This window comes from Caloenas nicobarica, chromosome 6, assembly GCF_036013445.1.
Source record: "Caloenas nicobarica isolate bCalNic1 chromosome 6, bCalNic1.hap1, whole genome shotgun sequence".
Taxonomy (NCBI): Eukaryota; Metazoa; Chordata; class Aves; order Columbiformes; family Columbidae; genus Caloenas; species Caloenas nicobarica.
The window spans coordinates 34,268,236-34,296,044 of NC_088250.1; the positions used below are offsets into that span (position 1 = coordinate 34,268,236).

General features: G+C 36.0%; 1 protein-coding gene across 1 annotated transcript; it reads left to right on the top strand.

Moving 5' to 3' along the window:
* Window positions 1–27,767, top strand: SLC35F5 (solute carrier family 35 member F5). The gene is made up of 17 exons (XM_065637520.1): window positions 1–55; window positions 2,716–2,786; window positions 4,926–5,003; window positions 6,359–6,500; window positions 7,612–7,755; window positions 10,095–10,157; window positions 10,785–10,866; window positions 12,169–12,359; window positions 13,945–14,026; window positions 14,835–14,922; window positions 15,498–15,562; window positions 15,930–16,034; window positions 16,499–16,658; window positions 20,203–20,293; window positions 23,319–23,473; window positions 23,942–24,030; window positions 24,942–27,767. Exons 4-16 carry the CDS (start codon window positions 6,366–6,368, stop codon window positions 24,021–24,023), a joined length of 1,443 nt encoding a protein of 480 aa, XP_065493592.1. The 5' UTR covers window positions 1–55; window positions 2,716–2,786; window positions 4,926–5,003; window positions 6,359–6,365; the 3' UTR covers window positions 24,024–24,030; window positions 24,942–27,767.
* The last annotated feature ends 42 nt before the right edge of the window (window positions 27,768–27,809 follow it).

The following is a 27,809-nucleotide window of genomic DNA, read 5'->3' on the forward strand; positions in this document are numbered from 1 at the left end:
AGGAAGCGGGCGGTGCTGCCGCCGGACGGAGCCGCGGGCCCCTGCGCGGCCTCAGGTACCGCCGCCGTCGCGGAGACGGGGCTGCGGCGAGCCCCAAGCGGCCGTGCGCGGCGGGAGGCGGGCCGCGAGTTCCGCGGCTGCTGCTCCCCGAGCCCCGCCGCGTTTGTCAGCCGCCGCCGGCGGTGTCGCGGGCGAGAGGCCTCGTGGGGCTGAGGGGGCGAGACCGGGCCCCGCCTCGGGAGGGGAACTTTGCCCCCTCACGTCGCTCGTGGGTGGACGGGCCGCGCCTGCCCGGGCCGGGGGCGCCGCCGCGGGGCGGCCGTGTGTGTGGCCCGGCTCCCGCCCGGCGGGGCTGGGAAGCAGCGTGTGCCGCCCCCTCCCCGCCGCCTGCCGGGCTTCGGCCCCGTCCCGCGCGGGGAAAGCGCCGCAGCCAGCCGGGCTGCCCGGGGAGGAGGGGAGGTGTGCAGGGTTCGCTTTCCGGGCAGGTGACGAGCTCTGTGTCCTGCCCCGCCTGAGGCGCGGGGGGGCTGGTGCTTCCCCCGCGTGGGCCGCGTGTCTCTCCCCCTGCGGTGTCCAGTGTTTGTTTGACGTGCGAGTGCAGGACGGATCCTCATTCTTCCTCCTCTGCGATGCCCAGGGCTTGAGCCGTATTTATTTCTCCTCGGGCATCCCCTTTTTCTGAGTGTGTTAAGGAGATTTACTCATTTCCTGCTACTTTTCCCCAAAGATATCTGTCGGCAGGAAGGAAGGAGGAGACCCCGTTCTCTCTGAAAGCTCGGTTCTGAATGCGGTGATTTTGGCGTTTCCAGCATGCCTGGAAGGCTCAGCTTTCAGAGGCAGGACTGACGTGCGAAGGCTGCTCTGCTTGTTCTTATCTGTGGCTGTTTATCATGTGACAAAGCGTGATATGTTTAGATCTCGCACCAGACAAGATTAGATGGGTAGCGTGTGAAATGGGTGTCACTTGTAATTCTTAGCTAATATTAAATGTGTAGCTACTGATGGCAAAGAGATTGATTGCACTGTAGATAGTAAGACTTAAATAGGCCTTGCAGCTTGACATTAAGTTTTTTTAATCTAGCGTTATTGGAAGAGGATGAGAAGGAGGGCAGTGTCAGTTTTCACTCTGCTAACCCGAAACTGACTCGATAGCTATTCATGTCCAACTGGGTTGTAGTCATGCTGGGGTGCTGTATGAATGAACCTCACAAGTATGTGGTTAGATACTCTGGTAGCTGGTAAAGACTCCAGAGTATGCAATAGATTAATATTCTGCGTTATTATTGCTATATAAGAAAATTTGTTTGAAACTTTCATTAATTTTGAGTGAGTGCTGAACAGGAAACTTCTACAGGTGTGTTTTTTATTCCTTGGACACCAAGATCCAACTGTGCCGTGATAGTTTGATAGTGCGACTGTACATTGTGCGCTGCCAGATTCCAACAAAAAAATCTCTTTATGTTAAGCTAAATTATCTTATTTTGGCACTAAAATTAATGTGTTTTCTGTGCAAGCTTAAGTCTTGTATAACTTTTTATTAAACTAGGAATGGTGATCTCTACTGGCAGTACTCAGTACTGATATGAAAAAGTTAGCTTTTGGGGTTTTTTTGCAGGGGTCGTTTGCTTCACTATATTATACAGATTCTACAGGAAACTTTCCTTGAGTAAAGATTGTCATGTTGCATAAGGCTCACCTTTCCTTCTTTTCTGAAGATTCTTGCTTTTGCCCTCGTCCCAAGATACTCCTTAAAAATTGAGTGGAGGCCAGAGTTATGTTAAATTAGTGTTGCTTTAATGCACATTTCTAGATTTAGAAGGATGGGTGTAAAATGTATATCAGTTTACTTTCAGCTTTTTTTCTGGTTAGAGTCAAAGCAGTGTCTCTGTTTATTTTATCTCGAAAGTAATTGAATATGAAATGAGAATCGCCTGTTAACAGTACATGTTAAAGGGGGAGTTGTATCCCAGAACTCTCATTATTGGAGCAGCTGGTATAACTGGAAAAACTAAACCCATTTATTCTGTGTGCAAACCTTATCTTGGTATGTTGTCTTTTGACATTGCTTATGAAATAATCTTGAGTAAATACAAGGAAGAATTTCAAGTTGACTTGCACCATGGTTTTTGACTGAGCTGAGCTGCTGTTCTGGCTCTCTTGTTATTATGTACTCTTTTTCTTGGGGGGGGCGTGGTGCGGAATATGTTTTCCTCGTAGAACAGCTAGAAGCAATCCTACTATTTTGCATTTGTTTGGCCATTCTTTTACTTATAATTTTCTCTTCCCTAATTGTCAGTACAATAAAAGTTATTTCGTATTTTGTGAACTTCATACTATTTTCTTTTAGGATGGAAATTTTAATATGTAAAAAGTTATAGTCTGTGCAAAGACACATTTGGTGTTATAGAAATAAGACTGCACATGAGGTATTGATGGTGGAGTTAGACATCCTGTCCTCGTAAGTGACTGACTGCATGTTCAGAACAGTAGAGCTGGACAGATTGTTGATCCTGTTCGCTTTGGTGTAATCAGCTAGGTGAACATACATTGTCGACTACATAATGAGACCATTTTTATCTTTTTGTGTGTATCATAAATTAAAGTGGTGATTCAGCATAAGTGATCCAGGATACTGTAACATTTGAGAAACAAAATACAGTGTCATGACAAGGAAAATTTAGGATACTTTTTTGTGTTGGTTTTTTTTTTTTTCAGAAGATCTTCGTGTAACTGGCTGAAAAATGGTTCTGCAAGATGACAGCAGCAACTCTAACACTGTTAAAATGGTAAATAATAAAAAAGTATTAAAAAGATTTCCATGCTATTTCCTGAAAATTATAATTAAATGAATTTTAAATGAATATTACTTCAAATGTCAAATTTCAACTGGTATATTTAAAGTTATACCATGTGGAAAGCATATTTATTTCCCAATAATGGAAATTAAAAGCAAATGTGCTGAAGTTTCTACTGTATTTAATAAAGTAGAATATTGTAATTTTTTTTTTAAACCATCATTTCTGTTTCAGCCCTTATGTCTTCTGGTGGCTTAAATTTATATAACTCTGTGCACTTAATGAATTAAATGTTTTGTAAGGGTAAAGTCTCATTCTCAGAGGGAAGTGTTTTGTACAGTTCTCATTTTAGGTGTTGGTTGTTATATTAATATACTAAACTTTTATCCTTATCCTGAAATGGGTTAATTATTGGAAATGAGCATTGAGTGGGGCACTGTGATCAGCTCCAGTCAGGAATACAGCCCACAGCAGATTGTGCATGCTGATAGAGGGTAAGATATATGTCTTGCATAATAACCAAATGTAGGTGCAAGTTCTGCACCTGGTTACTTGAGTATAGCTAATATGGATTAAGTAGGGGCCAAAAGTAAGCAACCAAATACTACCTTTCTCTTAGTGTTATTTGCTTTAGTCTATGTGGAGGGAAGAAGTTTTAAGCATCTTTTTTGCTTTCTGTTTATTTTTGTTGCTGTAGTACTCAGTTATTTTGGGTGCATAAATTAGACATGCACAAACTGTTGGAGCTTTGTATGGATAAAAGTCTTCTGATTTAAGTCTTGGTTATATGAGATACTGATTTTAATCTCTCATTAGGTTGATAGCGTAAGAAAAACACAACCAGCAGCTACTGTTTGTGTGTGAAGGCACTGAATTGAATAGGTGTTCAGGATCTACAGTGAGCATAGGCTTTGTGATATAGAAGATGAATAATCACATGCCTCTGTCCTAAATCTGCATCTTCAATTTTTTTTTTTAACCAGCCACAGTCATTTGATAGAATCTTTGGTAAAGGGCTTGAACTTGCTAGGTGTCAAGCAGTGTGTAAATCTTGATGAGTTCCGTAGGGGCTTGTGTGGTCGATCTTTATAGTTGACCTCTTAATCTAATTTGCAATAGGTGAAAAGCATCTGTTTGACTTTTACCTCCTATTCACTGTTTATAAACTTTCAGCTATGCTTGATAGGTAATCAAAAGCAAAATTTAGTGTAAGCATTTAGTTTTGCCCTTACTGGTATCTCTGTTTTGCGCACTAATTTGTGACTCATTAATAGAGCGTTTTATTCCTGTTGATACAGGATATCCCTAAAACAGAGCTTAGCAAGGTTTCACATGAATAAGAAAAGAAAAAAATTGCAGCACTTCCATGCAATAAAACTTTATGTCTTTATTATTCTTGGTTGTCAGTTTCACTTTTACTTTGCCTTCTCTTGGAGCTCCATATACTTGCCAACATCTGGATTTGCAAATAGTTCCAGATTAGATGGGATTCCTATTGGTCTAGTGTAACTTTCTCTTCCAAAATCCCTTATGTATAATGTTTCTTTCCCTAAATAACAATTTTAAAGTGGATTTTATTGAATATCTTTATAGGATCTGAGTTTAAAATAAAGTAAAAAAAGTATTATGTAAGTTTTTGTTTGTTTGTTTTAAATATAGTATCAAATGAAGGAAAGATACTGGGCTTCCACAGGAAATAACATGGAGGTGTCTTATCTTTCTAGATTATTTTAAGGCCTAAGAGCCTATATGGTGTTCCACTACCTTCTTTGCTTGGGAATGTAGGCTTAAGAAATAGGACCTTTTTCCACATAGTTTAAAAAATTAGAACTTAACACCATCAGGTTCTTCTTTCTCATGGGAACTTCTTATATTCAATTAATAAGGAAGAGATAGTGTTCCTTGAAATATAAAAAATAGTAAATGATCCTGTTTTCTTGCTGTCCTGCTAGTATTTTTTCTGTAGACCCATTTTTAGGGTTCTTTATCTCTATGTCCCTGACACTTAGGACTTAAGCTGCAGGAAACACATGTGGAACTTGAAATTTTAGAAATTGTTTTGCAAATGTAAGTTCATAGTATACATACACGCACAATTCTTTAAACTTTGGTGGTTTTTATTCTTTTTAGGAGAATACCTTCACTTTGACGTGATGTGTGAAGTTTATTAGTCATCTTTTTTTTGTTTTTTGACAATTATTGTAGAAGGTACGTATGAAAAAAAGTAAATCTTGTTCCTTCTGTGTTCATTTTTAACAGAGCATGCTGCTGTCCATGTACAGAAGCCAAATATAAAGAAGTGTGTGGAATTATATTTCGTTACGGGTTTATGAGTGCCAGTACTTAGTAAATGGGATAATGTGTCTGTCTAAAACTTCTTAAAATAGTAGTTTCTATCTGTCTTTGCATTCTGTGTCAAGTTTTACAGGTTTTAATTCTGCCAGAAAACTTAGTATATATGTTTCAATGAGGTTCTGGTTTTTTACTGAACATTATAGGCATTTTAGTGTTGCTGCTTTGTAATTTTTTAGTCAACTACTTCCTTGAAGCTGCATTGTACTGCATGATGACTTTGTAGTCACCCTTTCTTGTTAAGTTTTTTCCTTGTTATGAAAGAACCACACAAAGGGCTATATTAGGCACACAAAAATGTTAAACAGGCACTTTGTAATCAGATGAGAAAGTAATAGCTGCTATTACGGTAACATATAAAAAACTTAAAGGCATAAGTATGGGCTCTTTAATTAGAATTTTGAAATGTACTTATCATAGGTAGAGAAGAAATGGTTCAACATGTACTTACACTCTAAATAACTTAATATGTAACATCTTATCTAAGAAGTACTAGATATTCTGTGATCCTTTATTTCCCTCCTGCTGAAGGATTTTAAAGCAAGGGATTTGTGCAAGCCTAATGTAGACAAGTTGAGTACAATATTAAGCAGCTACAGAATGTGCACGATATCTGTGCATGATCTCTGTGCACAGTGGGTGTGTGTTATGTGCTTTGAAGCAGTTTGTGGTGAGAAGAGCTCGGGATGGGAGCATCCGATGTAGAGAGGTCAAATTGATCTGGCTACTGCAATTCCTTCCTGTCGCAACTCCCTCTGCCCCTCCTACCTGCAGCACATAACTGGTGGAAGGCTGGACTGGTTTCCATTTCTGATAGACCTTCCCACTGTTCATGTGTTGTGCTGTCAGCTTAGGGTATCTGAATATACCAAAACATTGGGTTTCAAATTTTGCACAATAGCATAGAAATTCCAAAAAGGCATTGTATTTTTTGCCTACTTTTGCTCACTTCAGTGGTAGAACAGTTCGTAAATTCTTGAAAAGTTGAGATTTACTTTCTGATTGCTCCTAATATCTTTGAAAATTTTATGCCAGATCTGCCAAAGATCTGCTTTTTAACAAACATTAAGTATGTGTTTCTTGGGATATTGAGTCCATTTCATAGATATGAAACGCTTACCCCCACTGGTGTTATGTGTGGCTTTTTTTTTTTTTTAAATTGTCACTGTTGCTAATCTTTTGGGTTTTATTCTTTTATCCATCTTGAATAGGTTACAAATGGTGTGGGTGTTTATCATGAACCGAATGAGCTCCCAGAGCAGTTCATCCACTCAGCGTAGGCGAATGGCTCTAGGAATTGTCATTCTTCTCCTCGTTGACGTGATATGGGTTGCCTCTTCAGAACTCACTTCTGTAAGTATTGTTCCACGCATCTTAAAAGGAAAATAAAAGCCTGTTTCAGAGAAAGATGCAGCAAAAATATGGTCATTCAAACACTCAATGAGTGTCCTAGTGTAATGTTTAACAGCCTTTTTGGTATGAAGGTGATATCCCTTGGTTTAGTGAACTAACCTGTGTCCACTGAAAGTTAGAACCAAGCTCAACACAGTGACTGTCGCTTTCAAGACAGAAGGTGTTACTGATAACTTTAAAATTATACAAGATAAGCTCATAACTATGTACTGTAATTAGGGAGTTCATTTTTTTTATTGCCGCGTTGATTAAATTAATGCCCGTATGTTTCCCAACAAGTAGTAAGTGAGCTGTCACAGGCCAGGTGGTATGGTAGATTATAGTTCAGAACATCTAGGACCAAAGGACTTGGGTTGTGGAGTTTAAACCCTGTAATTGCAGAAAAGTTAGTCACAATCTAGTTTGTATATTCACCATCTTGAAATTTATCTGGTATTTACTTCATGTTTTAGGACTCAAAAGGAGCTTGAGCAATGGAAATTGAGTTTTCAATAAATTCTTGTCAAATCAAGGTTTCTGAACTGTCATTGAAGTTATGTTCCATATTATTTTTGAAACTAAGCATATAAATATGTTTGCTTAACACGCTATTATATTAATAAAACATTTTTTTCAAATGAGCTGCTGGAATCACTATTGATACTGAAATGTTACTTAATCAAAGTAATCTTTTCTAACTTGTGATTACTATGCTATTGCTTATAAAAGTGGTCTTTCATTTAGAAAATATCTGTATGTAAATGTATTTTCAGTCCTGTTTGAGTTCAGTGGCATATCAATATGGCGCTTGGTTAGATACAACTAATAAGTAGCATTTTATCTTATAAAATATCTCAGTGCCTTCTTGTTGGCATTTCAGATAGCTTGGGAGAGAGTACCTCCAGAACAGGTATGGCCACTTGTGTCTTTAGTCACATATGCCACTACTCGCAGCACTGTCATTTTGGAAACCAGACTGTTTTGGACAATATATGCTTAAACCTGTTCATTCATTTTGTGAATTCTCACCTAATTGGTAATTTCGGATATTGCAATTATTTTCTTTCCACAGTATGTTTTTACGAAGTACAACAAACCTTTTTTCAGTACCTTTGCAAAAACATCCATGTTTGTTCTGTACCTCTTGGGATTTGTTGTTTGGAAACCATGGAGGCAACAATGTACTCGTGGGTTTCGTGGAAGGCATGCAGCTTTTGTAAGTATTTTAACTCTGTAAATGTTTCTATATTTGTTGAAGTGTGTACAAAAAACCCCCTTTAAATAGGACTAGAGAAAAGCGAAGTTTACATACTTGTGAAATAGTGCTTTCAGAAAAGCAGTTATAAACTGAATCATGGCAACTGTAGTAGTCCTATGAGAGGAAGAAAACAAAGGAAAAAGCAATATGAAATATGTCAGGAATCATAAGAAATGCTCTACTGGGCCAGGCCATTGTCCCTCCTAGCCTGGTGGTTTATTTTGGACAGTGGCAGAGGATGATTCTTTTTAAGACAACCTTACAAGCCTCATTGCTGTTGGTTCCCTTTTGCTTCTGCAGCGCTCGTAGTCACTGGAATCAGTATTCGAACTTTATAGTTGATTTTTATCACTGAGCGTTTTTGTCTCTGGCAGAACTATGAACTGTTGGCTAAGAATTTTTGAGGCTTTAAAAGTGATATTTAGGAAAGGTGGTAGAATTATATTTTTGTTGTTGTTAACAGTGTTTTTTTATAGCCTTTACGCACAAGTGACCTTCTGGTGCCCATTCTAGAACTAGGCATAATTTGTGCTAGAGTGTAAAATTAATGTCATATTACAGAAATATATACTTTTTTCCCAAGGAAATTAAGAGATGCTGGGAAGAGTGCTTGTTCTGTGCCAGTGTTTCAGAATGCTGAACAGCAGGACTCAGGAAGCAGTAAGGCATTTGGCCTGATATTAGTCTTGCATTAAACTAACAGAAAATGTGGTCCAAGCACATGCTGTTAATCAACATGTCTTTATAGAAAATAGCTTGTATGAAAGGAACTGACTTCAATTCTTCTCAATATATTAGACTTCACTGATGGTGACAGTTGTAGGCGTAACATACTTAAATTGAAATATCACATTAAGACAAATGATTTTTATTATTAAAGAACACCACCAAAAAATCCCACACAAACAAACAAAAAAAATCCAGAACAAACAAAACCAGAAACACCTAACTGTTCTGGGTTTTTAAAAAAATCTTGTGTTAAACACATAGAATATTTAGAGTTGGCTGATATCTTGAAGTAATTTTTGCTAGACCAGCCTTTAATAGCAAGTGCCTGTGCATAGTATGGCACGTTAGACTTGCTGCTGCTCAGGATCTTCATAAGATAATTGAGAAATAAAGAGAATTTACAGATTCCTTACCTGAAGTAATTACAAATAAGAATGGTAAAAGCACTAAAGGATGTTTAGTTGTACAAAGCAACTATAGTGACCAATTTTATTAATCTAAGCAGATGAGTAGAATAATGGGCTATTTCTTAGTGTGAATTGTAGTGGTTATATTGACCATCTGAATCTTTTGCCCACTGCAAAGAATGCAGATAATTGCGAAGAATGAGATATATGAGCCTATATGAACTGGACAGCAACGGGGATGAGCGCTTCATCTGTCACATTTTGTGTGTGGCATTCATGGCACCACTACTGGAATCTGCTTGTTCTTTCTTTCTAATCCTATAAAAAGTAATTTTAAAAGTAATTTGTAGGAAATAGCCATTATTTTTGATGTTAGCATGTTTTGAAAGAACGGTACGGAGACAGGACTGTAGTGTGCAGTTAGATTACTTTTTTATTTGCACACCACCCTCTCCCCCCCCCACCTCCCACCGAGAAGTTTAGTTAAATACTCAACTGTGTAATTATTACAAGTCCCTCCAAAATGTCTTGTGTTTACTAATCTGGAAAAAAATATATATATACCTTTATAGGTTTTTATTTCAATAATGATCACTTAGGTAAACACCTATACCTCACTTTCAAGCCCCTTTCAACATTAGAGGCTTTGTTTAATAGATTTTTGTACCAGCATGGTAGACCAGCAAGCTGCAGGTCAGGGAGCAGGGGTAGGTAGTAGTGCCTGTTAAGATGCAGAAAGGAAGAGGGGAAAATGATACTTGACCTCATCCGAATTTAAGTCTTATTAAAACTAAAGCAGGGTTCCAGGTTTTTATGCAACTTTGCCTCAATAAAATGAAGAAACAAGAGGCTTGTTGTTAATATATGCATAATAATTTAGTGAAGCGTGTCTCACTAAGACTGAACTTTACAGGTTTTGGCTTTCTAACAGCCCGATCCTGCGTCGATACCTGGGTAATTGAATTCAATGGGGCTGTCCAAGAGGTGCGAGGAATTACTGAAATTATTTACTGAACTTGTAAGCCCTCTTGTTTATTAGGGAGGAGGGCTGGAGGGAGAGAGAGAATTGTGGAAAAAGGCATTACAAAAATTTTTTTCAAAAAAAATCTCTTGTTATAACTCTGCCTTGAATGATTATTACATTTAAGGTTCTGTAATTAGTTTGCAGATGCTGAAGGTTATTTTGCTGCTTGTACAACAGATAACACTGTAAACAGTTCTCTGGTAAGTGCCTGAATTTGTGAAGGTCAATGCTTTACAGTAACATGACACCATTATCCTGACTTACAGTTCTTAAAATATAGTGGTCTTAAATGTAATAGTTTTTAGCAAAGGAGACTGTTAATGTATATGTTACTGATAAGTGCTGCAAATATTGTCATTGCTTATTATGAGAAATACAGGTTTTCAGCTCAATAAAACACTTGAATATTTCTGTAGCAGTTTGTGAAATAAATATTTATGTTGTACAAAGGAAACCTTTACATATTCAGCTCAGTAGCTGCCAAAGCAAAATGTGGAGAGCTACCGTAGATAGACAGATAGATAGATATTTTGGAGTTCCTTTCCCAAAGTTTTTTCACTTTAAGTTCTGGTTCATTAGCTTTTAGGGTCGTGGGAGAAAAATGAGTGTATTAATTTTTGTATATGTATTCTGTATATTATGTTTCTAGTTTAACATTTGAACAAAAGCTATAGATCTAATTAAATCTCTGTGGCTTTGAGTTAAATTTGATTCTCTTAATATTCATTAAGCTTTTATTTAGTTTTCTAATTCACTACATTAATTCTACTGCTTATAATTTAAATATCCTGCTTAACTGTATTTTTACTTATACTGATTCATTTCAGAGTGAACCTTTATATGTTCCTGTAAAGTTTCATGATTTGCCAGCTGAAAAAAATGGCAGTAATAATAGTGATGCAGAGAAAAGTGAGTAAAGACTTTTGGAATGCTGAAATACTAGTTCTTTGCTGAATGAATTACTTTCCTCTTCGTTGGTATAACTGCTGTCATGTTGCAGCACTTGCCATTCTTTCTCTTTTTTTCTCTTTTTTTCTTTCTTCCTTAAATCTCTTATTGCATGAATTGCAGTCTCATGTATTTACTTTCAGGTAGAGAAAACATAGGCCTGTTGTTCAGTTTGCCTTTCTTGGTCACTACAGATCCAGCCTATGTTTATCTCAAGGGACCAACTGGGTTCAGTACTTGTGATTCTTTCCTTCTGGGCTTGTATGACCAGCAGCAGTGAGTCAGCCTCTGGAAAAACAAGCTATTGTCCTTTTTAGAGCAGGAGCAAAGCAGTCAAAGTAAGAATTTTTAACAGTCTATGTGCATTCTGATTTTATTTAAGCCTCACTATCTTGTGATAGTAGCTGAAATGGGCCTCAGTGTCCCAGACAATTATCAAAAAGTTGGCTGTCAAAGAATCCAATTACCTGATCCTCAGCAAAAGAGTCCCTGCTTATAAAAGGGGAAGTCTTTCTGTTCATTTCTAGATGACATGTGCTAAGAACCACTTTGGTAGGCTCTGCTGTCCTCTGATAACATGTACCACTCACTGCAGGGTTGGTTGCGCTGTAGCTTTTTCCTTTACTTTTTTTAGGAAATCAGGTATTGTTTCGTGTTGAATTAGGCTAATATTTACATGTAGCATATAATGTCTTCTTTACATAGGAAACTAATTGTACTTAACAATACCCTTATAAATAAAATCTCATCCTGGTTTGCAAGATTAGTTAGAGGGTGGATTTCAAATAGCAAGTGGCCTTATGAACCTTGCTGAGCTTGGAGGTCTGTTGGACACTCTTATCCTCTGAATGAAATGCTGTCCTTGCGGCTAGGCGTAGTTGTGTGCAGTTTTTGGCTGTTTGATTATTAAACAATTAAAGGAAATCTTATACGTAATATTTATCAATACAGAATAATTCATAACTAAAAATTTGTTGTTATCTTGTGTGGATTTTTTGACAGGGAGGAGGGATGGTGCTTTGCAGTGAGGTTTTTGTGGGTGGGCAACTGTACTGATTGAAAACAGTAATTGTGATTTGTCTATCAAATAACAAAATACTAGTTTAGTAAATAAAAATAATGGCATGTCTTCTATTTGGATAAAAACCTGTTATTTGTGAAATACGTAATCCATGCTATATGAGAACATCATGGTTTTATTTGCATATTGTGTTGACTTGGAAAGTTTAATGATAACATGCAGCTTTTTTTTTTCTTCTTAAGCTCCCAAAAAGCCTCGTGTAAGGTTCAGTAATATTATGGAGATTCGCCAGCTCCCGTCGAGCCACGCATTGGAAGCAAAGTTATCTCGCATGTCATATCCAACAGTTAAGGAGCAGGAATCAATATTAAAAACTGTAGGAAAACTCACTGCAACTCAAGTAGCAAAAATTAGCTTTTTCTTTTGCTTTGTGGTATGTGCTTCATTCTTTCAGTAAACTTAAGTATAGATGCAATTAAAACTTGTATAATAATAGTGAAACAGTATTGAGATGACTTGTATTCATGCCTCATTTTATAAATATACTGTAAGAAGTAAAACTTTCTTCATGTGCTGGACACAAAGGTGCAACTTCCTAAAGGGAAGGTAATAAAAAGAGATCAGATGTAAGGTGTGCCATGCTTTTGTGCAGTGTTCTCCTGTGTTGAGTATGTTTGGTACAGCAAAATCTGGGATTATGTGTATACAGGCTGTTGACAGCTGCAGTGAGACTGCACGAAATGGGTAAATGTCACTATGATTTCTTTTTGGGCTACCACAGCAAGAGTACCGCCTGTGGTATTGTGCCCTCCAGTAGTATGAAGAGACGACAGTTAATTGTCCTGCAGCTCCATTGAGGGCTGCAAGATTTACTGATGAATCTGTTAGTTGCTGATGTTTCTGCATCATATCTCAGTTCTAGGGGAAGAGAGAGGTAACGGTGACGTGATTTTTGAGACAGTAAAAATGTAGAGAGCAGACCTGTGATAGCTTTTCCAGAAGTAGCTTCACTGACATGCTGAACAGGTTAGATGTAGTGTGGACCCACCAAAGCTTTTCCTGAGGAAGTAGTGCTCTTTAAACATTTAAAATTATAATAAAAATATTAGTACTGTTGACGAATGGACCAGAAAATAGTGATGTAATTTTCTGTGTGTATACATAAAGAACGTGCACACATCAGCAAGAGAATAATAAGCCACTCATTAGTGATTTTTGGATGGATAAAATAGCTTTTTAAAAAACTCAGACACACAATTTTAAATCATTTATTTCTCTCTATGCACATGCAGATTTTCTAGGGTAGAGTCCTCATGTTCAAAATGAATCCTTTTTATGCTATTCGTGGATGCTGGTACTATTGGCATGTATATGCATTTCTTCTTGGATTGTATAAATATTTCCACCCAAGACTTTAGAGAGTGGTAACTTCCCTGAGGATATATCTGAGATCTTATTAAGGAGATCCCCATCAAGAAATGATAAAACACTTTCTATTTGATTCCTTTATGGAGGAATTAACAGACATGAGTCCTTCCAAAACATTTTTGAGGCACTGAATGTAAGTGGTGCTTGTTTTCTAGGGTGTGGATGAGTGCCAGTTTCAAGTACTCCAAAAAAAAACCCAAAACCAACTCATTAGGCTGACTAATGTCCCATGTATCTCTTAAATTTCTTTGCAGCTCTTGCATAGTTATCATCTTGAAGCACTTGCAAAACAAATTGAAAGTACCTTTAGTTACTATAGAACGGCTATTATGTCATTTTAATTATTTATTTTTAAGTTCTGATGTATGTTATTTCATTTATTTCAGTTCTAATTTTGCCTCTGTCTTTTAGTGTACCTGTCACTTTAATATAAGTTAGAAATCTATTTGAGGTAAAAGTCTTGTTCTGATTTTATTTTTGGATAAATAGTTGTTGTTTTTTTCCTGTAAGTAGGATCTTATTGCACTGCAAAACTTAAACTCTATTGTTGCTATCTCTATAATCACAAAATTATTTTTCTTTTCCCCTAGTGGTTCTTGGCAAATTTTTCTTACCAAGAAGCTCTGTCAGATACCCAAGTTGCCATAGTTAATATCTTGTCTTCAACCTCTGGTAAGTTTTATTTGCAGCACCAGATGTGCAGTATAAGGCTGTTTATAACATAAAAATATTTTTGGTTACAATGGACTTGTGTAATGATTTATCTGTGGTTTTGGGGGAATAGTAAGGCTTAAAGCCATTGAATATGTTCATTTAAAAATTTCATCATGTAATTGCAGGGGTTTAGGCTATCTTCATGATTCCCCTGCTTTTTGCTTTTCAAGTTTGTGTGTGTCTACTTCTGGGGTTATGCCTGTGTATTAAAGACAGATATCGGGGGCGTAATAGGTTTGAATGTGAGGTGGTATAACTTTTTATCAAAACAGATACAATTCAGAGTAAAGTCTTCTTGCTAATTATTGGTTTTTTTAAAAAATGGTTTTGAAGGTAAATAACTTAAACCACCTAAATATTATGGAAATCAGTTGTTTTACAGGTTTTATGCAAGGTTCTAATATGAGCATTGAAGTATTTAAATTATGTGACAGTCCATGTTTTGAGGAGTAACACTTGTTCTAGAAAATCAGTTTTAAAAGCACAATTATGTGATTTTTTTTGTTTGGTTGGTTGGGTTTTTTTGGTTTTTTTCCCCTGACTATCCAGGCTTACTGCAGTTTATTTTGTTAGTATGGCTGGCCTTTCTCAAAGTTAAGCCTTACAAGGCGTTAGTTTCATAACAGTTGCAATTAAAATTAAGGATGCTAAGATCAAGTAGCTAAAACAAGTATGTGAAATACAAAGAAGAAAATGTCTGTGCAGTTTTCTGAACAAACTAGTAGCAAAACTTGATTGTATAAACTCTTATTAATTTCTTTTGCAGGGCTTTTTACTTTAATCTTAGCTGCAGTCTTTCCCAGTAACAGTGGAGACAGGTTTACCCTGTCCAAATTATTAGCTGTTATTTTGAGGTAAGACAATGGGATGGAACATTTGGTCAAAAACTCTCATAGAGTGAGAGGACAATTCTACCTACTATACCTGTGGTATCTGTGACGATATATGATATGCTTCACTTTAAAATAATCCTGATTTCACAGATAAATTGAGCGAGTGAATTAAGTCTTTAAATACTTCATGTCATGAACAATTACTGAATCTCATGCTCCTGTAGGAAATTAGGTTAATCAGCTTCGTGTTGGAAGTATGTGAACTTATTTTCTTGACGTTTAATTATGGTTTCTTTATTTTTGTGTCAATGGGAAAAAGGAAGAGGCTTGACATTCAGTGTTGTCAGCCTGTTTCATTAAATGCCTGGTGCATTGTTCAGGGAAGTTAGAAGTGGGGTTGATTGGTTGGTTTGTTTTTAGCTTAGGATTGGGCCGTAGCAACTCCTTTTGGCTTTTCCAAAAGTGGGATTTGATTAACTAAAAATACCTGAATATAGACCCGTATTTTTATATTTCTCTCTCCTTTTTTTTTTTTCTGTCTTTATAAAAAAGTTCTTGGGTTTAAGTAGCATTTTGCATTTCTTCTTTTTTGCTAGCATTGGTGGTGTGGTACTTGTTAACCTTTCTGGATCTGAAAAATCTGCTGGAAAAGATACAATAGGTATTTTCTTATTTTTTTAATCCTAGAATATGCAGTGATGAGTACCATATTTTGACAATAACTAGTACGTTATATAATAAGCTATATATTTCTTACTCATGTAACATTTCACAATCTTGCTTTTTAGTTTCAACTTCTGGAACTGGATATCTATGATGATTTTTTACCCATATATATATAGCTCAATTGGGAAAGTATTTACATGTTCGAGCTTTCTGCATTTTTCCATTCTTTTCATACAGTAATGGATTCTGTAATAAACAATTTATCTGACAGTTTTATAATAGGTGTATGCGTACGGGAGTTGATCCTAGTGTGCATAACGTGTTTGGCATGTCTCAAGTGAGTGTGTTTTTCATCTTTACAGGTTCCCTTTGGTCTCTTGTAGGAGCAATGCTGTATGCTGTGTACATAGTAATGATAAAAAGGAAAGTAGATAGAGAAGATAAACTTGACATACCAATGTTCTTTGGTAAGACTAAAAATAACTCTATTGAAAACTCTATTGAAAGTTTTAATTCAGCGTGTAATTAAATTGTTTGCTTTCGGGCACTGAACTGTATATGAGTGGTGTAGGAGTTCAGAAAAGCCAAGGAAATAGAGAAAACGTATTGTTCCCGTGGTTATGAGTCCTTTAGAGACTGGTCGTATGAATTGTTTCTTGTTTACAGTCTTAATAATGAAAGATTACACTACCTGTAGGAATGCAGACAGCCCCTTTGGACTCAATGAAAGTTTATTTTACTGTTTTTTCAATTTCAAACCTGTAAATGTAATTGTTGTTTGTGAATGTCGGGTGAAGTTTCTTATATTCCTTTCCTTTGAAAGATTTAAAATACTGCTTTGCTGCTTTTATCTATAGCAGAGTTTAGCTGAAATTTTAGTTATGTTGAAGAAAATGTATTGTAATTTACTTAATACTGGTTTTATACTCAGGTTTTGTAGGGCTGTTTAATCTGTTGCTGCTGTGGCCAGGATTTTTCCTGCTTCACTACACTGGGTTTGAAGCATTTGAGTTTCCCAATAAACTGATATGGATGTGCATTGTCATTAATGGCCTTATTGGAACAGTTCTGTCAGAGTTCCTCTGGCTGTGGTACGTACTATGTGCTTTGTATGCATTTCACAGAAATTGTCTTACCTGTGTTCTCAAATGTTGAGACGTCAAATTGTCTAGGTAGGTGTTTTTGCTTTTCTTTTTTTTTCTTTTTCCTTTCTCTGTCCATATATGCAGTTTGAGTTGCATGTCATCCAGCATGTCACAGTGTCCTGTTTAAGAGCAATAGCTAACTTTAAAAAGCAAATGATATGGTCTTGTAGTATTTATTAAGATACTGTGCGCTTAGCTGATTCTAGAATTAATATTTTGAGATTTAAAACTTTGTGATACAGACTTGTGATGGTAATAAGAGAGCATGAATTTCTGTTGTAATGGTTCTTCAGTTTCCAGGGCCTTGTCTATTTTGGATATATATGAGTCAGAATCCAGTATTCTGTGTTTGTTAAAATCTTCAAATACTTAACAAGCTAGTTGTCATCAGAATGTGTTAATCATGAAGATATGGCAATTCATAAATTAGCCTAGCTTTTGTTTAGTAACTTAATTATATGATAGTCTGGATAGATTGGCAACAGAGGATTGAATATGAGGCTTCTAGATGAACGGCTCAAAAGCTGTAACAGACTTAAACCTTTGTGTAGCACTTAGAAGGACAGTGTTATTAGAGAACTGTTGGGCCAGTCAGGGGTTCCCAGCTTGAGAGAATTCAGAGAGTCTGAGTTTCTTCTGGGCCAATATTAGGTTAAAATAGAGGTGTAATAGAAAATTCTGTGAGTTGCAAAGTCCTATTTTATTCTGGAAACCCTGAGGAAGAGCTTCCAAAAATACATGCTTCCAGTGCTGTACAGTTGCTCAGTGGACAATGGCAGTTTCAGTGCTACACTTCGAATAGGTGTGACAGTTTGAGCTTTTGCTGGAGAACCCTTGGCGTTCAGCCTCTCAACTCTGGGGTGGAGAGACTGGAAAACCTCATGGGATGGCTACTCTGAAACAGAGATGTCTGTAATCCTGGGATCCTTAGTTCTGCAACAGTAGTACAACAAAAGATCTAGGTGGAGTTCCATGAAAACCTTTTTTTGTGTCTGCTTTTTTGTTGTTTTTGGGTTTTGTGTGTTTTCAGATCAAGTTTAAGGGTTTTGTTTATTGGCGAACTCTTACACCAGTCCTAGTTAGAAATGCATTGCAGCATATGTTCCTGTGTAATTTAATCTGTTTATTGATAAAATATTTTTGTGATGTTAATGCCATCCTGTAAAAGACTGCAGTTCGGTATCAGTTGGTAAAAAGGTTAAGTGCAATTTCAGCATAGGCAGAATAACAAACAAACAAACAACCTTGCAAAAACAAAACCCCCAGAGCCCCCAGACTTGGCTAGTGTTCCAAGATCAAGTACTAGCATAGGGTTAAGTACATGGGTGTGCACAGACTTTTTTATACACATGCTATTTGTGTTATTGCTCAGAATAATAATTAAAGAGCTATCTTTATTTCCGGTTCTGTTTCCCTAGAATTTCAGACTAGGACTAATTTCAGAGTTGGTGCTCATATCTTAGTTTTATGTGTGCATTGTGCCACTTGTACGGTCCTGTTTCTTTGGAAGTAAATAGTATCATTTAACCTGCTCATGTACTCCACCCAACCACATACGGCCAACTAAATAATGTAGCGGTAGATGTGACTCTTAATTTTTTTTGTTGTTTTTTTAAACCTACTGATAAATTTTCATTGGATGCTGTACTTCTTATTCATTTATGGTGTTCTGGTGGACAGGTTGATTTTAATCCAGAAGTAGTCAGTGCAGAGATACAGAAATACTATTTTGTGGTATAGAAGGGGATTTAGAATATTGGGGAGGAAGTTTGCAAAAATGCAGAGTATCTAAAATGCTTTGTTTCCTTTCTGTTCCTTTCTCATCTGTGTACATTTTTCTTTGTTTTAAAGATACAGAACAATGCAAAGTGATTACAAATATCTGAACTGGTCATTTTTGCTTGGCTGAAAGTCAGTCCAATGAGAGGATCTACTGGCTTGGTTTGGGAGCACTCTTCTAGTTTAGTTAGAGAAATGTATGCATGAAGTCATGTTCTAGGAAATGTTTTCCAAATATGTGTTTAAATCTTTGCATTTAAAAGGTGTAAACAAACTTCCGTGAGGCGAATTAAAATAGCATTTCCTTCAGTGAATCACATTTCATGAGTATAGTTTCAGTGACGCTGCATCTGTTTAATTTTTAGAGTAACGAGAATAAAGATTAAGTAAAAAAACCAAGTAATTTCAGAATTCTAACAAAAATGTCAACTACAAGACTTTTTCCTCCTTTAAAATTAGTTGTGTGTGGAAGTTATTGCAGTTCCAGAAAAAGACATGGTTGGTACTGTTTTCAGTACTTGTCAAGAGTGAGAATTGCCTTTATATTGATAAATAAATAAATTCTGGTTGCCTTTGAAGTAAGAGGCGGACTCAGTAGTGGGCATTACTGATTTGAATTGGGTAGGTACCACCTTGTATATATTTTCTTTGTGTGGTAGAGTAGGCTATTTCATAGAGGAGTGTTTGCTAATAAGCCTCACTACGCTTGGTAACTTTTGAATTAGTCGATCATAAAATGGGAATTGGAGGGTTTTTTTATATTGGATGTTATGTTCTTCACTTGGTATCAAAATGGCTCAGGCTATTAATGTTTTATTTGTAGAGCCTTAGGTTTATATCAAAATGCCAAAGATCTTAAGAGCTCACATGTTGTCTTAGGTCTGTCCTACATATACTTTAAGGTTCTATTACTATTATTATTACTATTACTATTATTACTTTTTTTATATTACTTTATTCAGTAAATCAGCTATTTGCAAGCTAAATATGACTTGCAAAAGAATCTGGGAAAAAGGATCAGTTTTCTATGGCTTTTAATGAATACTACTGACATACGCATGTAGTTTTGTCATTCTGTCACTTAAATAAATTGTAATGGCTTTTTGTGACCCAGTGGTTTTGAGAAGTCTAATGACTTTGTTCCTGCGTAGGAAATACGATGAGACCACTTGTAGAACGCAGAGAAATCTTACTGAGACTCCAAAGAGTGATTTCAAGGGTGTATTTTAGAGTGAGATTTAAGAAACGCAGTCTGTTAATGTAAGAACTTGTCTATTTGTAAAAAACATTTTTCTTTTTGGGTAGGATTTCTAGATGCCAGACAGGCGCAAAACAGATTTAATTGCTATAAGTTGGTTTTAAAGTATTTCAAAATGGAAACAAAATGCAAATTTTTTTTTCTAAGTGTAGTCAGTACATGTGAAGTAGTGAATTTTCCATAATCTCAAAAGGTTTGTGTGGGTATTAAATCTCAGTCCAGAAGACATCAATAGTCTAGTTAAGAATTCTATGCAGTTTTACAGATTTGTGACGGAGTGTGGCTATCTCAATTTTTTGTTATTAAAAGAAACAATGACTAACAGCGAAGCATTATCAAATGTCTTCTGCCATTTCGATGAATTACTTCAGTTGTCTTTTAACTTTTAAATAGGACCTCTTTATTATTATGGTTATTTATTATCATTATCACTATTTTTTTATTATCTTTTAGGGGATGCTTTCTTACCTCATCACTGATAGGCACACTTGCGCTAAGCCTTACGATACCTCTGTCCATAATAGCTGACATGTGCATGCAGAAGGTAATGTACTACTAAGTTTTGAGCATTATTAAGAGAATTTATTTGAATTAAAGGGCAGCGTTATTTTTAACACTCTATACAATAAACAGTATTTTCACAGAATCACAGAATGTCAGGGATTGGAAGGGACCTCGAAAGCCCATCCAGTCCAATCCCTCACTGGAGCAGGAACACCCAGATGAGGTTACACAGGAAGGTGTCCAGGCGGGTTGGAATGTCTGCAGAGAAGGAGACTCCACAACCTCTCTGGGCAGCCTGTTCCAGTGTCTGTCACCCTCACTGTGAAGAATTTTCTTCTCATATTTAAGTGGAACCTCCTGTGTTCCAGTTTGTACCCATTGCCCCTTGTGCTATCATTGGTTGTCACCAAGAAGAGCATGGCTCCATCCTTGTGACACTCACCCTTTACTTTTTTTTTTTTTTTAAATTCTCTTGTTAATAGCTGTTGAACTGCATTGTAATTAATACTCTGAATTGACAGTTACAGTAATTTTCCACAGCAAGTGTGCGCTTGCACACTTACATGTATTTGATTAAGATGCAGCTCATATGAAATGTACGGAAAGTCATCACAAATGCCTGGTCAACTGTTTTAGCTTGAACAGGCGCTTTGCAGAATTAGTGAACAAGTACAACACACCTTAAATTAATACCTTTACAATTATGGAATTGTTATAGACTGCCTATCTTGCACATACTCAATTAGTGACAAAACCAAAAATCTGCAGGTTTACCGCAAAGGAATATAGCAGCTATGAGCCTTAACTGCACTTTATTGGATTCACGTGGACACTTGGCTTCCATGTAACAGTTGTCCTCTAAGTTAGTCAATTTTTCACTGGTATTGAGATAATAGCTGTGGAAAAACCTTGCATGTAAGAAAGAAAAGAATTTGATAATATGAGTTTAGAATAGAAACTATATGAAGTTAGTTTATATTACTTTTCAAGCTGTATAGATACTTTTCATTCTGGTTGGGTAGAATTCTTAGTTTTAAGTACTTAATTATGTATGAACATCAACTCTAACTTTGAATATTTGAATTTAATATTTAATCAGTGGCAAGGAATATAAAATTCTTAATTTCACGCAAATAATGATTATTTATCATATACTCCAAGCACGTAATTATCGTTTGCTTGTTTTTGTTTTGTTTTTCCCTTTAAATGGAGGTAGCATAACTGTTTCAGTTTCCTGAAGGCAGGATCACTTGTTTCTGTTCTTTATTTTGGATTTAAATAATCCCTGTTGCTAACATTTTAATTTGAAAGCTAAACCACCTGTTTAACTCTTTGAAATAGCTTTCAACTTGATTTTTATAATGCATCTCTTGTTAAAGCAAGCTTAAGTTTTCTTGCCGTGATAATGCCCGTCGTTTTTGGCAGGGCATCCCCACATAGTCCATTATGGCTATGCTTTTTGACACCTGTTGGTGGACACAGGTGTATTTGTCACCTTGTAGGCAGCTGCCCATCAGATGATGCCTCATACATCTTGCTGTATGTGGGAGAGTAGTCAGGAAGGGGTTGGGGGTTCATTGTCCCTTTTTTTTTTTTTTTTTTTTTTGGTTGGTTGTTTTTTTCTTCCTCTTCCGATTCATATCTGCATTCTTTCATTACTGTTCTTCCTTCTTCCCCTGGCTGTTATGTACTTGCAGTCCAAGTTTCTACTTTCCTATCTGTTTGGTACTTTTAACTTGTGGCTGCTGCTTGTATGTTTGAGAGTCTGTAAGTTCTTACCACCTTCTGATGCTGAACTGTTCAGCATGAGGTCATCGGGGGCCAGTAAGACTTGTCCTTGGCAGCAAAGTAAAATTCCTACTGTATCTTTTCTTGCTGTTGGACATAAATCCTTTGTCTCTCTTTTTTTTCTTTTTTTTTTTTAAAAGAAATTGATACTATTAGAAGCACAACCTTAATTAAAGGCAAGCTCCTGTAGATTTTGAGGTTGTTTGTACAAGTGTATTTGTGCAAGTGTGTCCCTCAGTCATACAAGCATTAAAATATCCTAAGCCAAGCCACATGCTTACTGAAGTCTCAGTTGTCCAAGTTAGGCTGATAGAAATTTAAGCTTCTTTATTATTCTGTAATAATGTGACAAATGTGAATCTTAGAAATTATAACCAAATTTTTAGCAAATATTTTAATATTCCTTTTGGTAACTTATATGTTTATGAATTTCTGTTAGAAATCAGTAAGGGTAACATAAGGCTCTAATGATTGGAGTTTATGAGATTTTTGAGGGTGAACATCAGTGCTAGGTGTCAATACTGTACCTTTTTTTCTCAAAAGTCTTCAACTTTGGACGTTTTCTCCACAGGAGGGAGCAGTGCTCATGGTTCATTGCTCTGTTAGCCTTAAAGACTTTTCAGAGACCAGTTCTTGATCTTGCACCCGTGATTTCTCTAGCCTTCTAGTATTTTAAGTTTTAAACAGTCTCAGATTATCACTTCTGAGTGTAGTAGTAGGTAGATACAAGTAGTAGTATAGATACAAGTAGAATTTAGTTTAAATTGGACAAATAATGTGCCCTGCTTTTTTTAATGGAAAAGAGAATTATTGTAAGCTTCCACAGTGTTCTATGTGCCGTGGTTTCAGCAGTTGCCATTCAATGACAGTATATTCATAGTGATTGAACAGGTGCGCAAATCTTTCAGGTGAGATCTTTTATTCAAAATTTTTGAGGTGTCTAGGGGACTTTCTGATCGGTATCAGTCAGACAGATAAAACCTAAAAATGAGACTATTTGGAAATAGCAGTCTTCTTACACAGCACAGCGCACAGAATGTGTTCCATTGTAAAGAATGGATCAGTGAAGAAAGGTTATTTATTTATTAGAAGTAGCAGTGTCTACAGAAGTTGTACCAAATAACTTACAAAAATACTTGTGATATTTCACCCAATTTAAAAGAACTGAAACTGCATCTCAAACTTAAAATAATTATTGCTGAAAATATACAATATGCCAGGATTCTTTAAAAAATTTTTTTACTATTGAGTGAATGATATTTGTGTTTTAATTCCAGGTGCAGTTTTCCTGGTTATTTTTTGCAGGTGCCGTACCTGTATTTTTTTCTTTTTTCATTGCAACTCTCTTATGTCACTATAACAACTGGGATCCAGTGATGGTGGGAATCAGAAGAATTTTTGCTTTTATTTGTAGAAAACATCGAATTCAGAGGTAGGACAGTCACAAAGTATAATCCTGTCTCTTTAGCCTTTCTGATATCCTATACTCTTTTATAAGCCACAGTACTCATACTGTATTTATTTTCATCTAATTTTATATTCAGGTGCACTAATTTCTTAATGACAGTAGTTGCAAATCCATTTATTAACCTATGTAATGCTCAGAAACTGGAAAGATGTGAAGACTGTTTGCCTTTTAAAAGAACTTTCCTGGTGGCTGTCCCAGTTCTCTCTTTGTTTTTTCTCTCTCCCATTAATGCCTCTGTGATAGCTCCTGTACCCAGAACACGGAGTGCAAATTGCACAAACTTGAATATACTTTATGAAGTTTAAGGGGTCTTTGCATGTTTTTAAAGGCTGCAATTCAAACTATTAACGTACTTAGTACTTACGTTGGCTTCATAACAACCAATTTAATATTACTGTATAACTTTAAATAAGTACATTTGTTTCTTTTAAGAATGCCAGAAGAAAGCGAGCAGTGTGAAAGTCTCATTCCTATGCATAGTGTTTCACAAGATGGAGAGAGTTGCTGTTCATAGACAAAAGGTATGCTTAATAAACTTCAAACAACACAAAGAAAGGTGAGGACTGGTTTTCATGATGGCATCTGTATATATAAGCACACACTTTTACAGAGCATACAGTTACTCTTGTCCTGTATTGATGGATAGAGTTTTGAAAGGTACCTTCAAAATTATTTGTTACCAAACATTACTCTCACTTTGATACAGTTTTGGTTTTGAAATGTAGGGTTTTTTTATTTAGAGAATTACAATGTTCATCAAACATCAGCCATGAATCAATAAACCAGAAGAGGCATACAGCTTCTTGGTATGGCTCATGTGTGTGGAAGAGATCTGAAGTAATTATTTCACTCTTCTTAATGCTGTTGAGGTCTCAGTTTGGGCTACTGCAGTTGATGAAAAACATCAACTGTTTAAGGAACTTTGTCTTCATGGGTCTAGAAATTTGGAAGGAGTCCTTTTGTTTCTGGTTGAAAAGAATTAAGTCATTAAATTGCATTAAATGTTAGGGAAAAAACATTTCTCATTATGAAGACAGGGAAATTAGACTAGAATGGCTATGGAGTTTGCAGAATATCCCTAAGAGAAGGTTATGCAAATCTGTAACAGGAACATTACATGGTTTATTGATACTGTCTCGGCACATAAAAGATAGACATAGTTTAGGACTCTTAGCCCTGTGCTTCAGGGCTTTAGTTTTCAAGTAGCACATGCAAAATTACATGATGAGAAGTATATTTTTGTTTTCCAACATTGCTTAAATCTAATAATGAAATTAAAATATTCTAACCAAAACAGTAATTGTGAAGTCTTAAGCTTAAGACACACAAGTTACTTCCTTTATTAATAAGATGGAAACAAATCCATACAGTGATTCCTTTTTTGTAATCTTTAATTATGTAGCCTTGATATGTTTTTTTTCTTTTTTCTTAGTTTAAAAATGGAGTGATGCCCAGCGAAGAGACAATCTTCTGGAAAAGTCCCTAAGGAATCATGTTTCAGTGCCTATTCTGAATTTGTAGTAAAAATAAGAAGTTTCAGTTCTTTTGAAACTCTAAACTTTTCCTCTTTCTTGCTTTCATCTGGTTTTATAAATGAACAAATTTACTACATGCCTGTCACCATAGGGAGTCTTAGTCCGTCTGAGCAACCAACCTGCCTTATAACACTGAGCTGGTGAAGTTACCTGACAAAATCAAGAAAACAAATGATGTTAGGTGATTTCTTTCTTTTTTAACTCGCAATTTTGTTAAATGCTGGACAATATTATTTTTAAAAAATACTTTCGAATGAGTTATGTAAATAAGTTTGCAGGTCATCAAGTCTTACAGGCTTTCAGATGAAAAGCTAAATAGATATATTACCTGTAGTAGGTACAAATTAACTTTTTTATGTTGTACAAACTATTTGCATATTAATAGAAGAAAACAGAAAAATAATTTATTAAGTGCATTCTTGTAATTATTGAGGCAGGATCTTTGTACGGTCCTGGAACACTAAGTATATATTGTCTTAGGCCATTTTGAGAAGCCTTGTGATGGCAGTGGGTGCTGATGTTTAAAAATCTTTTGTTACCTAGCAATCCAGAATGTTTAAAATTTTAGTGAATTACAGTACATTTGGGTATGCGTTCTCGAAGTCAATGTTTGTTTTAAACAGCGTGATTCTATAACCCATTCTTATTCCCAGTTATCTCACATGGAAAACTGAATTTGAACATTTTCACACGTATAGCTGCCAAGTTATGAAAGAGATCAAAGTAGTTGTGAAAGTTTTCAGTCAGAGGGTTGGCACTACAGTGATCTGCTGAACAATCTGAAAGATAAAGGTGTTTGCATTGATTTTTTTTTTTCCAGTTGCATTAATTTGTTCTAAATCTGAACATTTTCCTTATAACCTTTATCTTCCTTCCACTGTAGCACTTCTGTCGTATTTGATTCTGAAATGGAATATTTGAAATTAGTCAGTGCCATTTTCCAGTTTCTGGCCTGTAAGATGCTTACGTTAAAGTTAATTTTGGCTTTTGATGGATTTCATTTTTTATAATGAACGTAGGGTGGATTTTCAACCAACAGTATTCTCTTCCACATAACAAAATTATTAATAATGTAGGGTACTTCTACTGTCCTTCCATACAAATACAGAAGGATGGCATAACAGAAATGCCTTTTTGTGTTTTGACACTCAGTAATGATCCTTCTAAAAGAAACTTTGGTGGTTTGGTGATACAACTACTAGAAGAGGGAATGCAGGAGAGCAACGTGCTTTGCTATACATTTCCAAGGATTGATTAGCCAGCAGCTAGAATGTAATGTAAAAATACGTAAGTAGAGAAGGAAGAAAAGATTAACCTGGGGGCTATTCTGGTCAGATATTGCACCTTCATAAATTTTCCTTTCCAATTTTTAGTATTGGATTATACTACAAGTTTCAGTGATCTGAGGTGTCTCTTTAAGATGAGATAGTAAGTCCTTTGGACACATGAAGTAGGAATTAAAAAAAATAAACCCGCAACAAAACCACAAATCCAAAACAAACAAAAAAGTTCGTTAAATTTATGTAGGAAACTTTACCTTTTAATTCCCCAGCCCCACAAGTAGAAAGGTTGAAAATGCAGTATGTATAATTAATTTTACATTTGACTTCAGTAGAATTTTCAGAGATTTTTGTAAGTGGGGTTTCCTTGGTCATTTGGGGGCTTTTAAGGAATTTTCTTTCTTCGAAATTATGATAAATCAGGGGATGTTAGCTTCAACTTTTTTCCAAGAAGTAATGTTAAGGCCTACTCACAATAAAAAGTTAATATCTGTTTTCAATTAATGGTATGTTTCAATGAGATCATACCGGATGTATAATACCAGGCATTAACTACAAATTTGAGTCAGTAGGGACTTGTGGCATCAGCAAACTAAGCCTGGGAAAACTGAGTTTGCTTTTGGATGGGGAATTACAGTATTTTTAGCCAAACATTCTAATACTGTCTTTTGAAATGGGTCATACTGATAGAATTGGAGCTGTAATGTATAATGGGCAATCGCTCTTCGTATTCATCCTTATATTCATATCTCAAAGTGAAAGATCATCATAGTCTCCCATATATATGAATTCTGTTAACTAGTATTATTCATTAGTTCGAGACATTAAGAAAATAAGTACTAAGAGAATATTCTTCCATCTCTGACCTCAGGAATGTTGAGGAATGTTCAGTAAACTCGAAGTTAGGGCCTTCCCAGTGTTTATTTTGGTTTAGTTTTTGGTTTTTTAATATGTTACCTTTTTTTAAAGATATTAAATATTTTAATCACATGGTACTAAGTAGCTTGAGCAGTCTTTTGCATTAAATTACAGTTCTTTAAAGAGTAAGAAACAAAGCAAACTGTCCTTCCTGAAAGGATTTTTAAACAGTGGTACCCCTGTAGTTACAAGAAATGTGTTACAGTTTTAATTACAGAAGCTATGACATGTAACATTGTTCCTGCATTTAATAGAATGTGGTGTTTTTCTATAAAATCTTGTGATTTTTAGTACAATAATATTTTATAAATAGAATGTCTAATTTGAAATGTAAATTACATAGCTCTCTAATGGGTGCTTGGTAAATGCACGAGAGATTTAGCTTTGATTCTCAGGTACCTCTGACGTAATGGAGACATGCTGGGTTTTTCTTCCTTATGACACAACTGGAATGTGAAGGAGCGCTCTCATAAATGCTTTACCTCTGTGTGCTAGCATAAATTGTCATTGCTCTTCCTGTTCCAATGTGGGAATGTCTTTATTCTGACTTATTTCTCGTAGGAAGCG